A 17,681-nucleotide genomic window follows, 5' to 3' on the forward strand; every position below is an offset into this window, starting at 1 on the left:
TTTTTGAAAATGACTGAAAAATATGGATGTGGGCGTGTGTTCTTGAGGCCGAGAGTACAAGAGGAGAAGGATAGAAGATGATGAAACTTTTGAATGGGTTATGATAAGGTTTAACAACCTTAGGTCTTTACTTATAATCCACCAACATCACATTAACCATGGGTTCTTATGTTGGCCACTTGACTAAGCATGATCATTGGTTAAAGGAGAAAGAGATGGGGCCATATGGGATCAGCCAAGACTAGGGGGGTAAAGTGTTAGTTTTTGGAAGTTTAGGGGTTAGAAGGTAGGTTAGGGGGTTTAATGAAGTGTTATGTGTGGTTAAGTGTTTTTATGATTTTTAAGGTGTTTTATCACCATAACTAGCTTTAAAACATCAAAACTATGTTTCTAGTCTATTTTTGGTGTTTAGGGTAGTGTTCGGTTAATCATTCGGTTGTGGGTTCGTTAAAGTGCTAAATAGTGAATTTTACAAGGTATAAAGTACCTTTTGTGACAGGTTTTCATTCCCGACACTTTACAAGTTATCCTGGATGCTTAATCATTAATTCTGCATGTTATTTTAATGTTAAGGTGCTGAATTTTGTTGAATTCTGTATTTAAAGTGTGTTCCGGACAGTTTTTAGTGCTTATTTTAGCTTGCGGAAAGTGTTAATGTAAACTTTCGTTCACCCACTTGGGTTTTAATGTATTTTTGATGTTGGACCCACATCTAAATCCTAAATCTATTGTTTAACTGAATACTGAAGCTGTGCTTACACAGCTTGTCTAAGCGGTGAGTTTACTTAATTGTTTCAAGACAACGCTTAAAGTATTATATATTGTGACAAATAAAGTATGAAACATGCATGATTTCAAATGCATAACATGTAAGCATATATTGTTGACGTGTAAACACATAAATGCATGAAATAAATAATTATTAAAATAGTACAAAAATTACCGGTTTCGTGCAGTTGTCACATATCGTTGCTAAAGGTCTACCACCAATAGCAGCGACAACTGGGTCAATAGCGGCCAAGAAACAGCGACGCTATAATAGTGGCGACTTGTCACCGCTAAAACCTTTAGCGGCGCATATCGTATTAAAAGCGGTGACATTTGTCGCCTCTATTACCCTGTTTTCTTGTAGTGTCTCTCCACCACTTTAGAAGGCTCATAGTCGGTCCTCCCTCTCTCATCTCCTCTCACGCCCGTGAAATATTATTTTACTCTTTCTTAATCCTCGTTGTGTTAGTGTCCCCTGTCTTCCCTTCTCCATATTTCTTTCATGTCAACCATAATTTTTTTTTTCAGTTGATAGTGTTTTAGATGTCTGAAATCTGAAAAATAAAATAATATATGTTAGATATTTTAGTGTAATCGGGGATTGACTTGGTGATCAAAGCGAATAATAATACACATCAAGCAAGTTAGGAGGTGCGGGAGTGCACGCTTGTCTGAGTTATTATTATTCGAAGTGTACGGGCGGAGCCCGTACTCTACAGGGGTTCCAAGGGGGCAGCGCCCCCTTGGCGGGGATCCGGGGGCAGCGCCCCTGGGAGCAGGGTCCAAGGGGCGGCAGCCCCTGGCGGGGTCCAAGGGGCAGAGCCCTTGGCTGGGGTCGAGCTGAAAAAAAATGGCACATTTTCGAAATGTTTGAAATGTTTGAAAATGGCAGTTAAATGACAATTTTGTCCAAAAATTGGATTAACTACCATTGGGCAGTTACACCCCAAACTCTAAAATTTTCGTAGACTTTTTTGGTCACAATTCTGGTTCATCAATTCACACAAACAACATACACTAGTTCAATTTCTCGAAATCAGAGTTGTATCCGATTAAATTATTCGGGTGAACCACCGAAATAATTTAATCTGAGAGTGATTACACGCCTCTCTAATCATTCGGAAAACCGAAATTCCCCAACAATATAAGTGTTGTAGATGTCTGAAATCTGAAAAATAAAATAATATAACATAAGATAAGATATGTTAAAAAAGTTATTAGGGCAATACCTTTATATTTCCACGTTGCTCCTATCACTCTCGCCATAGAATTATCATAAAATATTAATAATACTCACGAGTGCACCATTTATGAATAAACACAAACATTTCTTGTAGCTCCGCAAAAAAACCTCACCCACATATCACACATTCTCCACTATACATACAAAATTACAAAAAGCCACTCCAAAGATATGATATAATAAGAACAAAAAAATACAAAAACATAAGCAAAAGTACAAACAAAGGAGACCCCTCTTCACTGATTCAACTCAAACTTATTGTGGTGGAGATCCATCCTCACCACCCTCTCACACTGCAAGACGCATTGCAATCCAATTATTTATTACATATTGTCTCTTCTGTGTCCCATCGGAGCTTCATATTCTCCCCTTTATTCATCCCTTCCCCTCAAATCTCGCCGGAAAGTATCAGTCTTTAATGCAAAATATCTTCCTTTAGTCAAGTATTAGTGCATTACACCACCATATTGGATAGCCAGTTTCTTTTATAGCATACACAGTACTTTCATCACTTTACCAGTGTGGTAATGTTAGCTATTGTGTCACCACTAGGAACCAACACTGGTAGAGATGGAAGAGATCAGGGATGTGATCATTCGGTTGGGTTTTCGGTCGGTAATGAGTTCCCGGATTTCTCGGATGATAATTTGCTTGAAAGTATTGATTTTGATGATTTGTTTGTGGGGATGGATGATCAAGATATGTTGCCGGATTTGGAAATGGACCCGGAGCTACTTACCGGAGAATTCTCGCTTAGTGGTGGAGAAGAACCTTGTGAGTTAAATAACAACAGTGTGACATCGTTCTCTAGCGATAAGAAAGATGAAGATTTGACAGCAAGTAAAGAAGCTCCGGCTACAAATCTGGCTCCTAAACAAAAGGAAACCAATGTTAGAGGGATGAAATCTTTGTCTGATAAATCCAAGAATTCATCTCAAGGGAAGAGAAAAGTTAAGGTAAAGCAAAACTAGGATAACAAGATCAATTAGGGTTTCTTGTTTTTTTTTTTCTTTTCTTTATCTTTTTTCTAGTTGGGTCTTAGAAAGCTTAATCTTTTTAGATTGAGAAAAAGTTTGCCCTCATCCTATACCGTGTCAGTAGGTTGATATAAGTGGGGTTATACTAGTTACGGATTTGTTATTATTTTTTCTTTGTTATATATGATGTTTTTAAGAATACAAATTAGGGTTTTAAGGCAACGGTACTATGTAGACAGGAAATCTTGAGGTTAGCAAAAGTAGCATAGAAGAAACACTAATCTATGCATATATATGATCGCATTCTAAATTCTTATAGAACTTATGAAGACCACAAAACATATTGGAAGTTTTATCTATAAGTTCACGGGTGGCAAACCCTTCACGGGTGTCATCTGAAGGAAACATTATTAGTCATAACTGCAGCCTTTTTTGTCCAAAAATGGATCAATTCACAGATGCCAATAAGCATACTGAACACATCTCTAAAATCAAATGTTTTAGTTGCATTCTTTGATCTAAAAATGTAAGTTTTGATGTCCTAGGTGGACTGGACGCCGGAACTGCATCGGAGATTCGTGCAGGCGGTCGAGCAGTTGGGGGTGGATAAGGCAGTCCCTTCAAGAATTCTTGAGATTATGGGTATTGGATGTCTTACTCGCCATAACATTGCTAGCCATCTTCAGGTATATATATATATTATATGAATCAAACCTGCATTTTTATATTATTTGAGTGTACATAAGTTTATAGATTTTCATAACTTTAGGACATTGTTTGTAATTAACACACCTTTAAAAATCCTCTCAATCTGACTTTAACATTACTCATATGATAATCACTTATTTCTTTCATCAATTACTACTTTCATTTAGAAAGATTACTTTCTTGTGCTGTAATGAAATTATATTATTAGAGAATTATGTACTGTGCAATTAGGTAACAAAAGATACAGCATTATTGTACTAGCTTTAATTAACTGTTTTTTGAATTGCATATCATTCATTACATATGATGTATGAACTACCACGTGTATGTGTTCTAAAATCATACGGATTAAATTAGTTTTCTTTCATAAATGTTGACAAATTATCAAACACATCAGTCAATCATACAGATTGATGTTGCCAAAAGATTATTGTTTTTTTTTTTTTTTCAATAAAACTAATATCTGAATGGATTTTACTAATGCTCTATGTAAGTTAATTTGAGGAACACTATACCTAAAAGTATTGTAATTAGCATGTAATTTTTACCTTTGTAGTTTATCCAACATCAAATATGTTTGCTTTCACTTTAACTAAAACAAATTTCCATGTCAGATTTTAATGAAGTCATTTCATTGTGAACTTTTTAATATACAGATAAAGAAAAGTAAAACTATATCGAGTTATCTTACAGTTTTTTTTTTTTTTGAACGGCAAGTTATCTTACAGTTAAATATATTTATTACGGTATCACCATATCTCATACATTTGATATTTATTGGCCCTAATTTACTCCCAAAAGTTTAACATATCTTGGCACATTTGCTTTTAATAAGCTATATTTTCTTTGGATAAACGTTGATTTTTTTCAATATTCAAAGGTATATTTTGTACACTAAATAAATACTTCGGTTAGAAATATAAAGAATCAAATTGCTGTCTTTTTATTTATTTTTTTAAACGGCAAACTAAACTCCAAAATACTTTTATATCCGCACCTCTTGTTATGATTTGAAGACTCAACCTCTAAGATTAGGAGACGTTACCACCACACTATGTCACTTGGGAGGAATCAAATTATTGTTAAAAGTCTTCACATGCAAACTTTTCTAGCAGGCAAATGATTTCAATCTAAAGTAGTTTGTACTCTAAAAAGACAACTTTATTGATCCCAAAAAAAAAACAACGACAGAGATGTAGCAGTCGTTATTTTGTTTGTTTTCTTTTACTTTTATCAAGCTGATAGAATCATAGAAGTTCAATTTCAAAAAAGTAAATGTCTATCAATAATTTACTATAATACTTATATTCTCATACTACTTTCTGCGATAATTTTTTTTTTTTTTTTTTTTTTTTTGTGGCTTTCACAAAATAGAGTTTTGAGACCGTGAATTATGGGCATGGAGGGGTTTTATTTTCTTAACGTTCTTTACTATCATAGTAATGGCTAGAAACATATATAAATAAGTATATCTAACATCCAATACATATGTAATGTTATGCAGAAATATAGATCGCATCGAAAACATCTTCTTGCGAGGGAAGCAGAGGCAGCAAGTTGGAGCCACAGGCGTCAAATGTATGGTGGCACCGCCACCAAGTCAGTCGGAGGAGGTAGTGGCGCATGTGGCAAGAGGCACATGGGACCTTGGATTGCACCACCACCAAGCATGGGCTTCCCTTCAATGACATCAGTTTCTCATTATAGACCCTTACATGTATGGGGTCACCCCTCCGCGGATCGACCTTTGATGCCTGTATGGCCAAAGCATATAGCCCACTCACCATCACCACCACCACCACCACCATCACCACATGTCTGGCCACCATCAACCTCTCCTCCACCACCTTGGCACACTCATCACCAACGAGTAACTTTTTTTCTGAAATTTATGTCTCTCTTTATGGCACGAGGGCGGATCCAACCTTTTACGACGGGATGCCCAGGCCCTAAGCCCATGAAAATTAACTTGTTTTTTATGTACAAGCAATGATGGGCTACGGGGTGCCCAGTCATCCTTACAAAAGTTTCTAGATCTACCACTAGAGTTAGTTTTACTTTGTGTCCTTTTGTTTAACATGTATTTTCGTTTGTGCAGGCACCATACTTCCCACAAATTTTACCACAAACGGTAACCTCATGATTATTCTTAATTTATGTTAGGTAACTTTTTGTAGAAAAAAATGGTTTTCATTTGGTTTTGAATCATATATCTTCAGAGATTTCCAATTCCGCATGTAGCGGTCCCTGGTATCCCACCACCTCATGCCATGTACAAAATAGACTCCGGCATAGGTGTCACCGCTCCTTCCACCGGACAATCCTGCCCCCGACCACCATTTGACCTACATCCGGTAAATACTAATTTACTCTGAAAGATTTTATTGTAACTTGTAAGGGACTATAACCAGTGATCTTGTATTTCAGATAATTTAAAACCAAGTTTTAGCAAAAAAAAAAAAAGAAAAAAAGTTTGACAATCAACTAGTATGAAATTAGCCTATATGAAACATTTTGTAAATTCTGATTTTTGTTACTTATTTTAAAATTCTAGTGACCAAAAATAAAAATATAAATAAATGTGATTGTTAGTTTTTCTAAAGGACAAGAAAGATTGAAAATGAGAGGACTGCCAGTAAGTTCCAACAAATAACACATGCAGCAGGATGTGTTCTAATATGACTAAAAGACTCATGTAGCCTAAAATAAATATCTATTATTAGATCCAAATAAATAAGGTCCATACATACATACATACATATGTTGTTTGTGTGAATATGATTTAAAATTCTAGGAAAAGACTAGTTGTTAATTGTTGTTCCAATTTGTGATGCAGACGAAGGAGAGCATTGATGCAGCAATTGGAGACATATTATCAAAGCCATGGCAGCCTCTTCCACTTGGACTAAAACCACCAGCACTTGATAGTGTGATGGGGGAATTACATCGGCAAGGGATTCAAAAAATACCACCAACATGCATTTGAAACCTCTCTAACTCAGTGCAGTGCAGTTACTTCCGGTGGTTGCTTCTGGGAAAATTTTTGGTTCAGAGCAGAAGTTCAATCCCCCTTCAATTCGACGACGTTACCGCACTTGGATGTGCGAGTTCATGTTTAATTTTTGTTACCTTTTGTTCTTGTTGCGTCTTATCTTGAGTTCAGCCTTAGAATTGTTCTTTTCATGTACAACAACTGTTGCTGGATAAACTAAAACGATTGTCAATAAAGTATAATTAACCTTCTTTGCTGTTGTGTATTGTGTGAAACTATTTGTAAAAGGAACTTTGTTAATAATATTGTAAAACTAGTGTAACCGGTTCGCATCTCAGATGCGGAAAAAGCACTTTTTTGATGGTGGCAAGTAGAAGATAACGGTAAAAAAGATTCATTTTCTAATATTAGAAATAACCTATAAGACGTAGGAGATGAATGAATAAATTTAGCTTAACATTTGTCCAACTTAGAGATATCAACTACTACACCCAAGCACTCAACGCAAAGATCCAAATGTGATAACTACTGAAGATTTGTTCACTTAGGGAACCCGTAGCGGTCCGTTATATGCCCAGGTCACGCGTGATGAAGATCAAAACACCGCCGCCGGCACTACAAGAAATTCAAGCATTAGCGGCGACATCTAAAAAGTCGCCGCTAAAAGTCTTGATCCGGGACACGGCCTTTGCAATTGATCTAGGCCGTTGTTTGCTTAACTGATCGAAGGACTAGGGTTTATCCCTGATTAAAACATGTGTAAAAAGGCTCACAACCAGTTTAGCGGCATTTTTTCCTCTTTTCCCTCCAAGATGAAATCTACACACACCACAACTCATCATCTCCACTATCACACCGTTGCACAACCTTGAGTCTGCCGGAGCACTGCCGCATCGCCTTCACTCTGCCGGAGCACCTCCATCTCGCCTGATTCTCCGACGCCACTTCGAAAATGGTACGAATATTCCAAATTGCTTTGAAATTTCAGTTGTTATGTTAGTAATTTGAGTAGATCTATTGTTGATTTCATGATGTTTGACTGCTTTTTAGTCAAATACAAGTATGGTGTTTTAGTCATGGTTGTAAAAGTCCCACCTAGCTAGGCTTCAAGTACTCCCCGAGTACTCGCTACAAGGTAGGTTGCCGAGGCACGAGTACTGTTCTCCCAGGCCAATTACTCCCCGAGTAGTCTCCGCCTAAGCCGAGTACTTCCCGAGTACTCCCGAATCCGACTAGAGAGCGACTAGCGACTTTTACAACCATGGTTTTAGTTTAAGGTTTTTTGTTTGACTGTTGATTTAAGTATGGTGTTTTGTTTCGTTTTGGTTAGTAAAAAGGTTTCTGTTGACGAGATTAAATGTGAAAGTTGCCGCTATTGCGAGAATTCTTTGTAGAGCGGTCCTATTTTTTCACGCGTCAATCTTATAACGCGTCAACTTGTTCACACGTGAAAGTTTCAAAATTGGAACGTTGTGGTGGGTTGTGACCGTTGAATGTTACCGTTTAAAATAAAATAAAATAAAAAACTTTCACAATCTATATATATCACACTTTCTTCTCATTTCACCCACACAAAAAATACATATCACACATTCTACATATTTCACAAATGGATTTTCCTACATCTTCGTCGTTTCCGATTGACACCGATAGCGATAGCCAATCGTCGACAATGAGACGGTTGAATTTTTCGAATCGGTGTATAACGAACTTGAAGCAAGTCCGAGCCGCCCAAAGAAGAAAATGGTGGATCGTGATCGTGAAAATGCCAACGAATTGTTAATGAACGATTATTTTGTGAAGAATCCGGTCTACAATGCCGAAACGTTTAGAGATCGGTTTCTTTACCAAAATAATTATTTTTAAAGATTGTTGGAGACATCGAAGCAACTGAAGAATGGTTTCAAGAACGTTACGACGCGAGGGGCAAACGAAGTTTCACGCCGATACAAAAATGCACGTCCGCCATTCGCCAACTAGCGACAGGTAACCCTCCCGATCAATTTGATGAATACTTATCTATGTCGGACATAACTTCACGTGAATGTCTGCAATTTTTTTGTAACGCGATCATTAAATTGTATGGTAAAGAGTTTTTACGTAAACCGACGAGACACGACATCTCACGTATTTACGCCGCACATGAGGCTAGATGGCATTTTCCAGGGATGCTCGGTAGCATCGATTGTACACATATTGAGCGGAGAAATTGTCCAAGAGGGTTGCGAGGGGCGTATGTTAGGGGTGACGTTAAAAGACCAACCATCATACTTGAAGCGGTGATGTCGAATGATTTATGGTTTTGGCATTCATATTTTGGTGTTCCAGGTTCAAACAACGACATCAATGTTTTGCACATGTCGCCGTCGTTCCAAACCATAACGGATGGTACCGCACTCTTATGTCCATTCTATGTTAACGGACGATAATACAGACGAGGCATTCTTCTTCTGGATGGTATCTACCCATCATGGTCTGTTTTTGTGAAAGCTCCTTCATTTTCGGTCGAGACTAAAGAAAAGGCGTTTAAAAAGTTGCAAGAATCGCCAAGAAAAGATGTTGAGAGGGCTTTTGGTGTTTTAAAGGGTAGATGGTGCATACTAAGCCGACCGGTTCGTATGATGAACACTACAAAAAAAAGCTATTTAATGGCACACACTTATAATGGCATTTAGATTTTGTGCCACTAATTTATGTTTTTAACGTCACTTTACATAAACCACATTTGTTTAACACCTATTTTAATGGCATTTATCTTTTATACTGCTAGGGAAAGGTTCATTTGACAAAAAAATTTAATTGAAAAGAAAAATAACAAAGGGTACAATTGTAAAACATTAAATACTTTTTCACTTATCTCATTTATTATCATCTTTAACTAATTAATTAGGCATAAAAACTATCATCTTTCACACTAATGTTTTTTGACTACACAGATCAAAAGTTACCCTACACCTTTCGAAATTTACCCTACACATGTTGAAATTTATCCTACACAACCCGTAATTTATCATATACACATTGTAATTTATCCTACACTCTAAATTATTTTATTTTATTTTTTTGAAAAAAAATATATATTTTAAAGATAAGTTACATATTTTAATGTAGTTAGCTATTAAATAGAAATACTACTAATTAATGATCTTTGTAGGTTTACCATATTACCCTTATAATAACATTAAATACTTATATTAAATGAAGTAAAATGAAGCATTCTTATTGGTTAAAATTTCTTCTTTTTTCTTCTTACATAAAGTTTCTTCTCATTTGAACTCTCCACTATACTGCTAACTCTGGTTTTAATGGCAATTACATACGCCACTAAAATTTTTCATCACTCCTACTTTTTCACCCTCTTTCCCTTCTCAAACTTTTACACTGTGTTCCCGAGTCTCATTTAACACGGGGAGGGGAAGGAAAATAAATTAAGAGAGAAAAGGAAGGAAAATATGTGATTTTTTTCGTGTTCCCTAGTTTAGTGAAAAGTAAAGGAAAAGAGAAAAAATCAAACATTTTATGTGTTCCCGAGTTAGGAAGAAAAGAAAAGAAAGGAACAATTTTACCATTATACCCTTTAAACATAAAACATTTTAATTAGATATAGGGCAATTTAGTAACTAATAATATTTTCTCTCCTAATCTCTCCAATTTGGGAGGATGGATACATAAAAAAAATTTCTTTCCTTTTCCCTCCCCTCCTATCCATAAAAAAACTCGGGAACATGGTTTTTTTATATTTTCATCTCTTTTCTTTCCACTCCCTTGTTAAATGAGACTCAGGAAAAGAGTGTCAATAAAATATCCCCTACGACTTTCCCTCTCCCCGAAATTCTATTTCCCACCCAAGAACCCTGCCCTAATTTTCATTTGCCTCTTAATGTGTGCAAAATGTAACATATAAATTACATCAAATAAGGCATAAAACTAACTTTGTTAGTACTAATGTTGGAAAAAGCGTGTTTTTATCTTCCTTTTAAACGAACAAAAGGAGCAAATAGGCAGCCAAAACCAATATAAATACAAAGAAAACAAATAAATATTACATGCCCGACCCCTTGGCAGCATCCCCAAAGTAAAAACAAGAAATTAGAAGACTGACCACCGGGCCGTGCCCTGCTGAACACGGGGCGTGGTCCGGGACCTACACAAAAGACAAACCTATAGAAGCTTCCACGTCTACCACGGGGGCGTGCCCAGCTCAACATGGGGCGTGGTCAACGCAAAGATACGCAGAATCTTGTCAAATCTTGATAGTACAGATACGATGATGACCACGGGGCCGTGCCCGCTGGACACGGGGCGGTGTGGGGCCCTCTGCTGACACTTGCAATTAATGAATGAAGAGAAAAAGGCTGGCCACGGGGGCGTGCCCGCTGGACACGAGGCCGTTGCCAGAGTACTGTGCAGGCTATAAATAGGGGGTTAGGGGAATGGTTTGGTAAGGTTCTTGCCTTGTTCAGTGTATAGATCCTACAAGGACCTGGTTCAAGCTTAGTAGGACCTCCTTCAATACCCACTGGTATTGGATGGCGGAGGTGCGGATAGCTTGAACCCCTCATATGTAAACTACTATTAATACATTAAACCGGCTTCTTGGGATTGTATCCTTGCTAACTTAAACCACTTAGCCGAGGGTAACGTCACCTTCAAAAGAGGGGGCTACCACTTTTCGCATTAATAACTAACTTAATTATCTTTCAATTGTATCCCTGCTGACTCAAACCACTGGGTTGAGGGTAACGTCACCTTCAAAAGAGGGGCCTACTACTATAACTAAGATAATCTCTTAAAAGGTCCGAAAGTGCGAAAGTCATCAAAGGATACATTAAAGACGAGTCGGATCCAAGTGATTCATCTTGTCTATCTGTTTTTATTTATTTATCTTTGCATTTTTTAGTCTTTATTTTCATGTTTCTAAACTTTTTCTCAAAAACAATTTAGATTGGTTAGACATTGAGGATAAACTTGTACTATAAGCTCTTGTGTCATTGGACAACCTCGGTATCTTACCAACGCTATACTACGCTCTCGATGGATGCACTTGCCCAAGTGTATGTTTAGTGTTAGTAGAATATTGTGTTTTATAAATTTAAAACTTCATTAATGTGTAAAATGTGCTTAAAATATCAATAAAAACATATCACGCTTTGCACACACCAAGTTTTTGGCGTCGTTGCCGGGGACACAAGGATTTTAAGAAAGCTTAAAATCGATGGCCTAATCATTTTTCAAAACCTTTTCAAACCTGCGCACACATTTTTTAAAATTTTTAGAAATTTTTACATAACAGTAGTCTGAACACGGGGTCGTGCTCACAGAACACGCCCCCATGCTGCACAAAAACCAGTAACATTTCCCAGATACAGACCCTGACCACGGGTCGTGTTCACTGACCACGGGGCCGTGGTAAGCCTCTGTTTCAGTTTTTAATCTTGTTTTCTGGTCCTGAGACTCTTTTGTGATCTGCTGAGTGATTCTTATGGATCAATACTCAGGAGGTTACAATTACTACTATGAAGAGGATGATTACGAAGAAGAGTATTGTACCATTTGCGATAACCCTCACTCGGTACGATATTGTGACCTTTTCGAGCCATCCAACACATACACCTACCATGAGGAACCAAGGTATGAACCTTCTACCTCATACTCGTACCTTGAGGAACCAAGGTATGAATCATCTCCATCATATGCTCACCATGAGGAACAATGGTATGAACCATCTACCTCATATGGGTATTATGAAGGACCAAGGTTTGAACTTCCGCACTCAAAGATATCGAACGCTATATAAATGAATCCCGCGCGAGGGAAGAGATAGTTTGTACTAAAGAGGTAATAGTAGAAGAGGTAAAAATGGAAGAACAAATAAGTGAAAAACTGACGCATGAACCAAACAACGAAAAAGGTAAGTCCGAAAACGCTAATCTCCAAAAAGAGTCAAATTTTCAAGAAATCAATCTCTTAACACCTTCTTTCGAAAACCATTGTTTGGTACCTGCTCATGCTAAGTTTTTAAAAGAGTTAAACACTAACACTAAAATTGACGAAATGGTAAGCATTAACTTAACAAACGATCAAACTACGCTAATAAAAGATGATCCATTTGAAATTAACATTACACCGGTTCCATGTTTCTTTCAAAACAACTTTATTAGTAATATTACAATCGATAAAAATCTTTGTGTTAATATAATGCCAAACTACATTTTCGAAAAATTAAGTGTTAGTGATTTTTCTCCACTTCAAATACCCATTTTTCTTTCAAATCGGAAAATAATAAAATCAATGGGAGTAGTTGAGGATGTGTTAGTGCAAACAAATCAAATGGTAGTCCCAACCGACTTTGTTATTGTGGATGACGCTCCACTTGTGTTGGGATGACCTTTTGTGAAAACCCATCAAGCTATGATCAACCAGAAGCAAAACAACCTACCCATTCAATTAGGGGCCGAAAAAAATTATGTCGATCTTGACCAATCAATGAAATATCCAATCGGCAATGACGACCCCCTAATTGAAGATGAAGATGAACCATCCGATACTGGAGAAGAAATCAACCACTTTGTCGAAGAAGAGGTCGCCATTGAACAAACATTTTTGGTCCTTGACCAAAATGAGCAACCGAATAAGGAGTCTCCTAAAGACCCACCACTTGAGCTCAAAGAACTCCCAAAAGGTTTTGAATATGCTTTCTCGACAAGGATGGTAAACTACCTGTAATTATTTCTTCAAACTTAACTAATTTAGAAAAAGAAAAGTTAATTACACTTTTGAAAAAAACATAAAAAAGCGATCGCATGGAAGCGGGTAGATATTAAAGGAATAAGCCCTTCCATGTGCACGCACAAAATTTTAATGAATGATGACTATAAATCGGTAATACAACCACAAAGTAGAGTAAATCCAAATGTTCAAGAAGTGGTTAAAAACGAAGTCATCAAACTACTTGACGCTGGACTTATCTACCCAATTTCCGATAGCCCTTGGGTGAGTCCCGTCCAAGTAGTTCCCAAGAAAGGAGGTATGACGGTGGTCACTAATGAAAAAAATGAATTAATACCAACAAGAACTGTCACCGGATGGAGAGTTTGTATAGATTATCGTCGATTAAATGAGGCAACAAGGAAAGATCATTTTCCCTTACCTTTTATTGATCAAATGTTAGAAAGATTATCCGGTCACAAGTTTTATTGTTTTTTAGATGGTTTTTCAGGTTACTTTCAAATACCAATAGCTCCCGAAAACCAAGAAAAAACAACATTCACATGTCCCTACGGAACTTTTGCTTATCGACACATGCCTTTTAGTCTATGTAATGCCCCCGCAACTTTCCAACGTTTCATGGTGGCCATCTTCATGACATGATAGAAAAGATTATGGAAGTCTTCATGGATGAATTTTCTATCTTTGGAGATTCATACGACCAATGCCTCGATAACCTTGAACAAATGCTATCCCGATGTGAGGAAACTAACCTCGCCCTTAATTGGGAAAAATGTCATTTCATGGTAACGGAGGGAATGGTACTCGGTCACAAAATCTCAAGCGAAGGAATGGAGGTTGATCAGGCTAAAATAGACACCATCTCCCGATTACTACCCCCACCCTCCGTTAGAGCCATCAGGAGTTTCCTAGGGCACGCCAGATTTTATAGACGATTTATTAAATACTTTTCTAAAATTTCAAGACCTTTGACAAAATTACTTGAAAAAAGATGCTCCGTTCATCTTTGACAAGGATTGCAACCACGCATTTTTAACACTAAAAGAAATGCTAGTCAATGCACCAATCATGATAGCACCTGATTGGAAATTACATTTCGAAATTATGTGCGATACAAGTGACTTTGCAGTTGGAGCTATCTTGGGACAACAAAAAGATAAGCATTTTCACCCAATATACTACGCTAGTAAAACACTTAACGATGCACAAGAAAATTACACAACAACTGAAAAAGAATTACTAGTTGTAGTATTTTCTTTTGATAAATTTCGTTCTTATCTTGTTCTTTCTAAAATGATAGTTTATACAGACCATGCAGACATTCGTTATCTCTTTAAAAAGCAGGACGCCAAACCGTGTTGAATCAGATGGATTCTACTTCTTCAAGAATTTGATATTGAAATAAAAGACAAAAGAGGAGCAGAAGAAACCGCTGCAGATCATGTATCCCTGTTGGAAGATCCAGCTTTGGAGGCAACTAGGGACGAGCTCATCAATGAAAAATTCCCAACGGAATCATTAGAAATGGTGGAGTACCGAGAAGAACAATGGTACACCGACTACGCCAACTACCTAGCTAGTGGAATAGTCGCAAAAGGATGGTCACATCATTAAAGAAAAAAAATCTTTGGCTATGTAAAGCATTATTTTTGGGAAGATCATTATCTTTTCAAAATGTGTGCCGACCAACTTATCCGACGATGCGTGCATGGTTGTGAAGCAAGAAAAATTCTCCGCCATTGTCATGAAGGTCCATACGGAGGACATCATGGAGCCGCTAGTACCGCACGAAAGGTATTTGATTCAGGATTCTATTAGCCAACGATTTATAAAGACTCCCAAAGTCTTATCAAGACATGTGATGCATGCTAACGATCAGGTAATATTTCTTACAAAAACGAAATGCCACAAAATGGCATTTTTGTTTGTGAAAGTTTTGATGTGTGGGGACTAGACTTAATGGGACCTTTCCCACCGTCAAAAGGAAACAAATATATACTTGTGGTAGTAGATTACTTGTCAAAATGGGCTGAAGTCGAAGCTCTTCCGACAAATGATGGAAGAGTTGTGGTAAGATTCTTGAAACGACTATTTTCTTGTTTCAGAACTCCAAAAGCATTAATAAGTGATAGGGGTACCCATTTTGTAATCATCAACTTGAAAAAATTATATCAAGATATGGGGTCTATCACCAGATCTCAACTGCATATCACCCTCAAACAAATGGACAAGCCGAAGTGACTAAGCGAGGTTTAAAAAGAATACTTGAAAAAACTGTAGGATTAAATAAAAAAGAATGGGCCGATAAATTAGACGACGCTTTATGGGCTTTTCGAACAACGTATAAAACAACAATAGGTACCACCCCATATAAGCTTGTCTTGTCATTTGCCAGTAAAAATAGCACACAAGGCCTACTGGGCATTAAAAACGTAAACTTAGACATTGAAACCGCCGGAAAGAATCAATTTTGTCAATTAAACGAATTAGACGAATTATGGAATCAAGCATACTCTAACTACGAAATTTATAAGGAAAGAATGAAAAACTTGCATGATAAACATATTAAACCTAATGAATTTCGAGTAGGGGATCAAGTTCTAGTGTTTAATTCACGACTTCGATTATTTCCTGAAAAACTAAAGTCTAGGTGGTCGGGACCTTTTTCTATCACTCATATTTTTCCACACGGTGCAATTGAGATTAAATCTCAAAATGGAATTCCATTTAAAGTCAACGGACAACGGATTAAGCTTTATCAAGGATTCATTGAGGATGTTGAGGAAGAGATCTCGCTACAAGCGGTCGAGGAATAATTAAACGAAGATATCTAAACCAACTTTTGGGAAACAGGTCACTCACATGTGCATTATAAAAAATTAAGTTTTAGCTGCCCACGGGGCCGTGCCCAACGAGCACGGGGGCATGGTTGGCTACTGTTCGGAATAAAACCCCTTTTGTCTTCTCATTTTATCATTTCACTACGACCCATTTCCCTGAAAATTCTCTGGTTCCCCTGCGATTCTCGGCAGATTTTTACGTTTTTCTTCCGTTCAACATCAACAAGGTATGATTCTATCATCTTCTATAGTTAGTTTAACGATTTTCATGTAGATTAACATCAAAAATTTAGGGGAAAATCTAGGGTTCTTGAACTTGAACCGAACCAAACCCCAAATTTTTGCTTAGATCTAGTAGTATTAGTGTAGTTGCATGTTATAGGAAGTAAATCAACTGAAATTATGTGTAGATTTGCTCGATTTCAAGATTAAACCTTAAACCCTTGTTTTTTACCCGAAAAAGATAAAATTGATGGGGCAAACGGTTTGTTTTTGGACAAACAGCACTTGGGGTTTCATTTTCGGGGAAAACCGCCCCTACTGAACCAAAAATTTTCATGTTTTTGAAACAGGTCGAAAAATGAAAATTTGGGGAAACAGAACCCCGACCACGGGGTCGTAGTCAGCGAGCACGGGGCGTGGCCGGGAGATATAAGCTGAACACGGGGAGTGGCCAGTGGCCAGTGGCCACGGGGCCGTGTCCAGCCTCCAGTTTTCAGTTTTCTTCGAAAATTTATCGTAACATGCTAAATGTTTTGCGTTTTCTTTTGCAGAGATGGCCAGCAAATTCACGAGGTTCAAACCAACAGAGTGGGAATACCAAGCCCGCTATGACATACTTCAAACAAGGCCCAAGGAAACTCTAAAACAAAGTACTGAAATTTAAATTACAATACTGACTGAAATGTAAAGCTACAATACTAATAGTAGGCATCCGTAGTGTTTTTTTTTCTAACACATACACACATATATTTTATTTTATTATTATTACTACTACTGTTTCTGCCATCACCTCCACTGATATGGATTCATCCAAAAATCCATATTACGCTCATCGTATTTCCATACGAGGCGTTCTCCCACCTGTCGCATTCTCTCACTGTTTTCTAAAATTTCCTCCCCAAAAGTCCTAAGTTCTCGGACATTTTCTGCACTCATTGGGGGTGCAGGTTCTAGGACTGGGTTTGGAAACTGGGGTACGGGTTCCTGATACGGAGGTATAGGGGCCTGGTACGGGTATGGATTCTCTAAAATTTCCCTAACATATGCATCACTAATGTTATAGGGATCTTGAGGATCTAACCCTGGGTAAGCTCCTAAGTTGGGCATTGGCACACTTTCCTGTATTGGGTTTTGTTGCACATAGTCCCTAACATCGTCCCACCAGGGGTCGTAGTTGTTTGGGGCTAGAGGATCTGGTGCAG

The 17,681-nt window shown here is 37.5% G+C and overlaps 1 protein-coding gene across 1 annotated transcript; it reads left to right on the plus strand.

Moving 5' to 3' along the window:
- Positions 1-2,199: 2,199 nt before the first annotated feature.
- Positions 2,200-6,946, plus strand: LOC110940494 (transcription activator GLK1). Its single transcript, XM_022182028.2, has 6 exons — positions 2,200-2,967; positions 3,534-3,674; positions 5,201-5,566; positions 5,795-5,827; positions 5,916-6,050; positions 6,533-6,946. The coding sequence occupies exons 1-6, from the start codon at positions 2,539-2,541 to the stop codon at positions 6,680-6,682; spliced, it is 1,254 nt and encodes a 417-aa protein (XP_022037720.1). The 5' UTR covers positions 2,200-2,538; the 3' UTR covers positions 6,683-6,946.
- The last annotated feature ends 10,735 nt before the right edge of the window (positions 6,947-17,681 follow it).

The sequence above is a fragment of the Helianthus annuus genome, chromosome 5 (assembly GCF_002127325.2).
Source record: "Helianthus annuus cultivar XRQ/B chromosome 5, HanXRQr2.0-SUNRISE, whole genome shotgun sequence".
NCBI lineage: Eukaryota > Viridiplantae > Streptophyta > Magnoliopsida > Asterales > Asteraceae > Helianthus > Helianthus annuus.